The sequence below is a fragment of the Salarias fasciatus genome, chromosome 7 (genome assembly GCF_902148845.1).
Source record: "Salarias fasciatus chromosome 7, fSalaFa1.1, whole genome shotgun sequence".
NCBI lineage: Eukaryota > Metazoa > Chordata > Actinopteri > Blenniiformes > Blenniidae > Salarias > Salarias fasciatus.
The window spans coordinates 1,326,910-1,335,360 of NC_043751.1; the positions used below are offsets into that span (position 1 = coordinate 1,326,910).

At 52.1% G+C, this 8,451-nt stretch overlaps 2 protein-coding genes across 2 annotated transcripts in view; one reads left to right on the forward strand and one right to left on the reverse strand.

The window, feature by feature from the left end:
• LOC115391785 (ankyrin repeat domain-containing protein 27-like) overlaps positions 1 to 3,256 on the forward strand; it is a 14,805-nt gene extending 11,549 nt beyond the window's left edge. The window contains 9 exon segments of the mRNA XM_030096134.1: positions 6 to 125; positions 229 to 423; positions 523 to 642; positions 727 to 900; positions 975 to 1,068; positions 1,195 to 1,273; positions 1,382 to 1,436; positions 1,604 to 1,665; positions 1,667 to 3,256. Of these exon segments, the coding sequence (XP_029951994.1) occupies positions 6 to 125; positions 229 to 423; positions 523 to 642; positions 727 to 900; positions 975 to 1,068; positions 1,195 to 1,273; positions 1,382 to 1,436; positions 1,604 to 1,665; positions 1,667 to 2,012 (1,245 nt within the window). The 3' untranslated portion in view covers positions 2,013 to 3,256.
• A 981-nt stretch (positions 3,257 to 4,237) lies between these two features.
• Positions 4,238 to 7,469, reverse strand: LOC115391795 (transmembrane protein 263-A-like). Its single transcript, XM_030096150.1, has 3 exons — positions 7,343 to 7,469; positions 6,119 to 6,245; positions 4,238 to 5,765 (listed from the first exon to the last, which is right to left on the reverse strand). The coding sequence occupies exons 1-3, from the start codon at positions 7,352 to 7,354 to the stop codon at positions 5,485 to 5,487; spliced, it is 420 nt and encodes a 139-aa protein (XP_029952010.1). The 5' UTR covers positions 7,355 to 7,469; the 3' UTR covers positions 4,238 to 5,484.
• Positions 7,470 to 8,451: the final 982 nt, after the last annotated feature.

Genomic DNA, 8,451 nt, shown 5'->3' on the forward strand with positions numbered 1-8,451 from the left:
CTCAGGTGCGCTACCTGCTGGAGTGGATGGACGAGGAGGAGGAGGAGGATGAAGGGGCGGTGCGGGCCGAGGCGTCCCTCTGCCATCCTCTGTGTCAGTGTGCTCACTGCGCCCCGGCTCAGAAGGTCAGAGGTCACCTGGCTTCGCTCAGAGCTGCAGGTTCTGGGGTCGTTCGTGTTGTTGTGTCGTGACCCTGCGGCGTTGAACCTGGCGCTCCGTCCCTCCCAGCTGTCGGTGCTGCAGGCCGGCGTCCTCGGGGTCAACAGCTCCAACGTGGACGGCTTCACGCCGCTGCACGTGGCGGCGCTGCACGGACACGCCGCGCTCAGCGCCCTGCTGGTGCGGCACGGGGCCAACGTCAACGCCCGCACCAGCCAGAGCGCCACGCCGCTCCACCTGGCCAGCCAGAACAGCCACGTGCAGGTGAGTGTGTGTGTGTGTGTGTGTGTGTGTGTGTGTGTGTGTGTGTGCCTGTGTGTGTGTGTGTGTGTGTGTCTACAGTCTGGACCTCTCCTCTCTCAGGTGCTGAGGTTTCTTCTGGAGTGTAACGCCAAGCTGAACAAGAAGGACCAGTACGGGAACACGCCGCTGATGCACGCCTGTCTCCGTGGCAACCTGGAGGCCGCCAGCATCCTGCTGCAGGTGAGCAGAGACGGCCAGGGGGCGGGGCTTCGCCTGCCCCCGCCGCCTCCTCAGCCTCCTCCTCCTCCTCCTCCTCGCCCTCAGAGCGACGCGCTGCTCAACGTGGCCAACCTGCAGGGCAACACGGCGCTGCACGAGGCCGTGCGGCGCGGCCACCAGCCGCTGGTGGAGCTGCTGCTGAGGGGCGGGGCCTCGGCCGGCGTGCGCAACAAGAGGCAGCGGACTCCGCTGGACTGCGCCTACGAGCTGGGAGGCAAGGTGCTCACCGGCACACACACTCTGTCTCACACTCCCCCCGGTGTGACGGTGTTTCAGCGTGTGGATGTTTCCAGAACACGGAGATCCTGAGAGCGCTGCAGAAGGCGTCCGGCCTGTCTCCCGAGGACCAGCCCATCCGCCTGCTGTCCGTGCCCAAAGGGGCTCTGGGTGAGTCGCCCCGTCCCGTCCCGTCCCGCCCCGCCCCGAGGACAGACGCAGGACTCTACCTGGACGCGCTGTGAAGCGGCACGCCTCTCCTCACTTTGTAATCTGATTACTGTGTTTCTGCTGCAGCTCATTCCTTCGTCCAGCGTCTCAAGTTACAGGATCAGTCCAACGGCAGGAAGCACAAGCTGGCTCAGTCCGCCAGCAGGTACACACACACACACACACACACACACACACACACACACACACACACACACACACACACACACACACACACACACACGTGCTGAAGTGCAGCTGTGTGTGTGTTCAGGGTGCAGCAGATGAAGAGGGGTTCCTCCGGTGCTGCTCCTCCTCCGCTCGCTCAGGTATGACCTCTGACCTTTCACCTCTGTCACCTTCTCTTCAATCTTATTTGTATTTAATCTTTTTTTTCATATTTCATTCTCTTGGTTTAGTGTGTTTCTGTGCTTGTTGTCATGTTGTGTGGATTTCTGATTCCGGGTTCTGGTGTGACGCCGTCGTCTCCCTGCAGGCGGAGGCCGACAGGCGGCGGCTGAGGAGGGGGGAGACGGTGGAGGGGGGGGGCGGGGACGGGGGCGGGGCCTCGGCTCAGAGAGCGCCCGCTGACCCGCTGCCACACCCTGGACCCCCCGCCGTCCACACACACCCGTCCACTCCTCACTCACACACACACCGACGGCAGCGACGGCTCCGCCTGCAGCAGCGACGCCTCCCCCTCCCCCTCCCCCTCCCCCCCCTCACACACACACGACCAACACACACTCCCGCAGACTGAGGCCACAGCCAGAGACGACCAGGACGACGTTAACGGCGCGGCCGCCGGACACCAACACACACAGACACACACACACTCTGAAAGCCAAGGTGACGACACACTCCAGCCTTTACACCGACCGGAAGACAACACACACTCCACCTGATGGCCGTCCTCCCCACACACACACACACAGACACACACACACACACTCGGCCTGGTGGCGCGGTCAGATGTGCTAGCGCTAGCGCTCGCAGCGTTTGGCTCCGGGGTTCGAACCGTGCTCCGCTCTGACTCGTCCTCAAGTTCAACCTGTTCTCCTCTGGTTCCAGGGTTTTGAAGCCTTTAGCACATTTTCACACGGTTAGCTTTGATGCTAATGCTACTTTGCGAGCCTGCCTGAAACCCTTTAGCCACAGGCAGCTAGCCTTCACGGCGGCGTCTTTCCAGGTGTTGAGGAACATCTGTCAGTCGGTATCATATAAAGTACTGTACAGTGCGGCCACTAGTGGACAAGTTGGGAAACTCGGTCAGTGAAAACAGCTGTTTGCTGTTCCTGATTGGTTGGCTGTGCGGGCCCGTGTTGACCCGCGGGCCTCATGTTGGACACCCCCGATGTGTTTCCCAGCGGAGTTTAAAGCACTTTGTTGTTGCCGTGGAACGGGATGCAGACTGTGGAGTGTCTGTGTCTTCTACTCGAGGACTACCTGCTAGCTAGCTTTTGTTCTAGTATTAAGAATGGATGAGTGATTCTGTTTTCGTCTTTAATTTCCTGTGTTGATGCTTTTATTGTGATTTCAATTTGTGCATTCAGAAGGTTTGAGCTTCTGAATGTCGCAGATTTGACTCTTTCTTTTTTTTTTTTTTTTTTAAGTAAAGGCTATGCAAACATCAGCGGGTGGCTCGCATCGTCTTCGTCAGTGATGAACTCCAGCTGTCACTTTCACTGCTGCTTAGCTACAGAACGGGCCTCTGCAACCCCGCGGCGCCAAGGAAGCCTCCAGAAAACCCCGTTTTCGCCTCCGCTCGGCTCACGGCTCGGCCTGAGTTCACGAAGCCGACGGTGGTCCGAACCCCGTAGATTTACAGTGTGTCAACTGCCAAGAACTGCCAGAGAAAAACGCTTTAAACTGCCAGGGAAGAAGAAACACTCAACAGTTTGAGAGAGCAGCAAGCTGATAAACACCTGAAAGCTGAAACGGTGAAACGTTGAGCTGTAATGAGTGGAACAGCTGCCAATATCAGAGAGCTGAAAGAGCTTCAAAAAATCTGAAATGGCTCAAACTACTAAAAAAAATTGTTTAAACAGCTCAAATAGCTCATCTGACAGAAATCTCAAAAAAAAAAAAAAAAAAAAAAAGTGAGAGCTTCAAAGACTAAGAGCAAAAACTGCTGAAATACCTTAAAAAATCACTACTGACTTCACACAACCACTAATTTAAGATAAAAGGCTTAAAACTAAAATGCCGTTTGCTATTTCAGTAGTTTTCATTCTTAGCAGTGTTTTTTTTTTTGTGGTTTTAAGCAACTTTAATGTTTCCAGCTGTTCCAACCATTTTAGCTCTTTTTCACACTGAAGCTGATTTTGTGGCTTCAGCCAGTTTAGTTCTTTCAGATCTTCGGTCTTTTAAACTATTGTCGCTGTTGTTAGACGTTCAACAGACGAAAAACAGCTCAAACAGGTTAAAATCCACAAATGAAACAGCTGAAAAGACTTAATGTCGCTAAAACAGCTGAAACTGCTAAAATAACATAAAACCACTAAAAAAATTAGGATAAAATGTTTAAAATATCCAAACTGTTAATGTGAGGTTAATAAGATAAAAACTCTGAAACGGCTAAAATACCCTAAAAACATCCTTAAACAGCTCAAACATTCAGTAAACTGTGTTAAAGCAGCATTTCCTAAACACTCCTGGTTTTCAGTGTCAGACTTGATGAAAACGGCAGGTCTTTTATTGTGAAGGTTGCAGAGGCCCGAAGCAGAACTTTAGGAGTCACCTCGAAGTTTGTTTTTTCACTTAAACAGATGATTCCTCAGTTTTCCTTCTAATCGGAGAAAGTTTGAGCTTTCTTCAGATGTTTGATAGGAAGGTAGAACACACACACTCTCTCTCTCTCTCACACACACACACACTCTTTATTTGTGCTGTTTTAATCTGAATGATTTTTGTACCACTGGTTTGAATGTTTCCAGACGATGTGAATGTGCCTTATTTAATTCACTGTTAACTCAATAAACCCCTCGATTCGCACCGCCTCCTCCATGTCGGCTTGTCTTTAAACCTCGTCCTGTCCTGTGAGCGGACGGGAATTCAGGAAGAACATGAAGCCTTCCCAGCGGAAGCAGAACATCTGGAACAGGTCGTTGAAGAATGAAACAACAGCAGGAAGCATCGAACATTCAGGTTTAATCTGAAGCGACTGGAAAGCAGAAACTGACAGGATTACAGTTTCACTTCCTGTCTCTGAACCGTAGTGACGATGACGATGATGAAGATGATGATTGTTATTGCTTGTTGGGTCAAAATAAACAGCTGAACGATCAGAGACTGATGGAGGCTGCTCTGACCTGGACATCCTGTGAAGTTTGGACTCAAACCAGCGGACCAGGATGTGAGCAGGCCTCCAGTCCACGCGGTGGAACCCAGAACTGATCTCAGATCTGCATCCACCAGCACAGTCGGTTCAAACCTTTAATGTGTCTTTTTGTCTCTTCGTGACATTTTTCTGACTTACAATCCAGAAAACACGGTAATCAGAAACATCCGAGAACAAAAACATGCACTTCTTTTTTTAAATTTCAACAAAATTCAGCAAAATCGCAGCTTCCTCCTCCTCCGATGCACAAAACGCACAAATCAATGCTGTCTGGGTTTAAAAACGTAAAGGCCGACACTCTTCTGCTGTCATGAGGCTCATCCTGTGTGAAACACGGTAAACTGCTGGTTCACGCTCCATCCTTCCACTTCCTGTCTCGGTTCTACAAGACAAGTTCTAAACTACAACTTTGATCAACAGACAGAAAGAAGTAAGAAACATATAGATTATTTACACGGATCCCCTGAATCCACTGGAAAAACACTGAAACGCAGCAGAACCCTGCTGAACGCAGAGAGAACTGTCCAGGGTCCTGGAGCTGCCAGGGAACCCTCCTCAGGACCAGCTGGCTTCTTTAATGCTTTTTGTTCATTTTGAATTGTGACAGAAAGATGAGAGGAGAACCAGAGGACGGTCTCCACGGCGAGTGGACCATCAGGACAGTTTGACGGAAACGTCCAGGATCCCGTAGTCTGAGCGAGAAGAACTGAACATTTCAGAAAAGTTCTCAGGAGTTTCAGTCTGAGTTCAGCCAGCAGGTGAGAACGGGTCTGAACGGGGTCTGGTTGGGTTCTGGTCTGAACATGGTCTGGACAAGTGGTGGTCTGAACCGGGTCTGGATGGGTGGTGGAGTCCACCACAGCTGGGTCACGGGGGGGCGGGGCTCTCCGCCCGGTGCTCGTCACTGATTGGACGCTGGTTAAACGGTTTCCAGATTGTAGCTGCGTGAGTGAATGAAGGGCTTCAGGTCTGAGTTCCGGGACGTTCTGCTCTGTCCTCCGGGGAGTCCGTCCCCCCGGGGGTCTCTCCCGGGGGTCTCAGTCGGCTTTGTCTTTCTTTTTGCTGGTGACCTTTGAGGCCACGGCGGAGCCCACGGCGCCGACGCCGCCCGTCACCATGGAGATGCTTCCTTTGACCAGTCCGGCGCCGGCCGTGGGGACGCCGGTCACGGCCGTCTTGGTGAGCTCCAAGCTTTTGGTTCCCACCCAGGCCACGCCCCCGATGGTGGCGCCCACCACGTTTCTCGTCATGCTGAACAGGCCGCCGCCCACTCTCCACATGACTCCGCCTCCTGGCCGGGGGTGGTCCTTATCCGAGTCTGCGGAAGACAAGAACCTTAAGGACTGTCCGTCAAGCCTCCTCAGAATGTTCAGTTTCAGAATGCTCTCGGACTGCTGCTCTGTGTGAGGCTGGCTCGAGGCTTGCTGCTGTACAGGAAGCTGCTTCTCAGGAAACCTGTTTCTGGGACTGGGGCTCTACCCTCGGCTGCTCTGGGACTGCTGGTTCTAGGATTGCTGCTCTACAGGAAGCTGGTTCTAGGACAGTTGCTCTATGCGAGGCTGGTTTTTGTACTGCTGGTTCGAGGGCTGCTAGTTCTAGGACTACTGCTCTACCCTCGGCTGGTCTAGGACCACTGGTTCTTGGACAGCTGGTTCTAGGACTGCTCCTCACCAGGGGCGTCCTCCTCCTGCTGGACAGGGGACGGAGCCTCCTCGTCCTCGGTGTCCTCGCAGCTCTGGTGGCTGTCGGTCTCGGCCGGAGACGAGCTGAAGTCCCCGTCGGCGTCCGGCTGCGACACCTGAGAGACACGAGCAGCGTTCAGCGGAGACGCTCAGACATCATCACATCTGCTCACAGCCGGGAATCGAACCTTCCTGGACACTGGACTTAAAGCGCTTCTGGCTCTTTCCACACCGAACAGTTGAGAAAATTTAAAAAATAAATTAAAGAGAGAGAGAAAACATGGGACTAAACAAATGTTTACATCTTAAACCCTGTAGAATAATAAAATCAGAGGCTGAAATACTGAACTTTTGTCTGTTTTTAGCTTTATTCTGTTGTTTCTATCACTTTGAGATTTTCATGAATGTAAAGTGCACAACAGATTAAATGCTTTATTATTATTATTATGATGATGATGATGACGATTATTATTATTATTATTATTATTATTATTATTATTATTACTTCTACTACTACTAATATTAATAATAATGATTATCATGTTAACAGGATAAACATGATAAAATTCCAAACTGTGCTCTTTGTACTTTAAACCGCGCTGCAGTATTTGCATGCTGCTCCGCAGGTCAGCCCGGAGCAGATCAGTCCTGCTGTACTAGTTCATCTTCACATCAGGACCAGTCAGCAGAAGCTCCACCATCAAGCATCAAGCCCCAGAACGACAGAGTGACAGCAGAGAACTGAAAGCCTGCATGCAGGAGGAGGAAGACCTGCTTTCAGGAAAAAGACAGCAGCATGTGGAGCAGCAGAGCACCTGCTGGAACCCTCAGAACCCTCTGAACCCTCAGAACCATCAGAACCATCAGAACCCTCTGAACCCTCAGAACCCTCTGAACCCTCTGAACCATCAGAACCCTCTGAACCCTCAGAACCATCAGAACCATCAGAACCCTCAGAACCATCAGAACCCTCTGAACTGCTGCTGGTAATGGGATGATGCTGCTGATCAAAGATGGGAAACACCGGATAACGGAGCTGTTGTCCTCTGAACACACACACACACACACACACACACACACACACACACACACACACACACACACACACACAGACCGCAGGATGTTGTGTTTGTTTGTGTGTTAGAGCAGATTTGAGCTGTTGTGTGCTGTCTGGTCGTCCTCGCGCGGCTCGGCTGTTCCGGATCGGTCTTACCTTCATCCTCATGTCGGAGCGGCTGATCGATCAGAGCTTTTCTCCTGGAGACAGGATTTTTCTTACATATACAAACGGGATGAGGTATAATAAAATCGCTCCTGCTTCTGTTGTTATGCTGTCAAGCTGAAACCGGAAGTGACGTAGGGTTGTTTACTATATGCTGACAGATGTAATGACGCAGTTTGGACACGCGAGGGCGGCAGAGAGCAGGCGGCTCTATGAAGTTTCTCACGCGGTGCTGAAGCGTCGTGCTCAGAGGCGTTCAGAAGACATTCCTCCTTCTTCTGGGAACAGTTTGGGAACAGCCATGAAGAAAAGTCACGTGGAGGCTTCAGACTGAGACTGCTGGACAGTCTGTCCAGAGGGACGCTCCTGGACAGCTGTGGAAGCTCCCTGTAGTCATGAGGTGAAGTGTGCAGCAGCTGGAGATCCAGAACCCTTCAGAGAACCTCACAGCTCGTCAGAGCAGCTGCTCTGAGCAGATCTCTGAAAGACGAGGGGCAGATTTTAACCAGATATGTCAGATTTAATCCAGGTCTTGTTCAGTTTGATATGAAACAAACAACGAAAAAGATTCTTGCAGTTTTTGATTTTGATGACTGTAAAGGCCTCCGGTCTGCTGGAGCCGCCGTCACGATGGCGGCCGTAGAGTCGGAGCGGTTGATCTGAGGCATGTTCATCTGGACAGAAGCTCCTCTGAGCTGCCGGCTGGACGGTTTGTCTTCAGTTGGACGGAGAGGCCCTGCAGTGGTTGGTCAACATTAAAAGTGGCGCTGAGCCGCGGAGACGCTCCGTCTGGGGATGAGAACCTCCGTTTGGCAGGAGTCTCAGGATGTGGCGAGTGGAAGCAGCTCCGGGACAACGGTCCGTCTACACACACCACGCATGGAGTCCAGCACACACACCGAGTCAGGGAAGACTTCAGCGCCGGCGTCTCGCTGAGGGACGAGATCCCGCACCGTTTCCAGTGTTGCTCACCGCTCCATCGGTGGCTGGGTGGACGTCTGTCCTGCTGAAACAGCTGGACAGCTGGAGACGTTCTGATCAGCAGGACAGGGACTGGTCTGTGTCCGCAGGTTCTGTCAGATCTGAGCCGGGGAAATGAA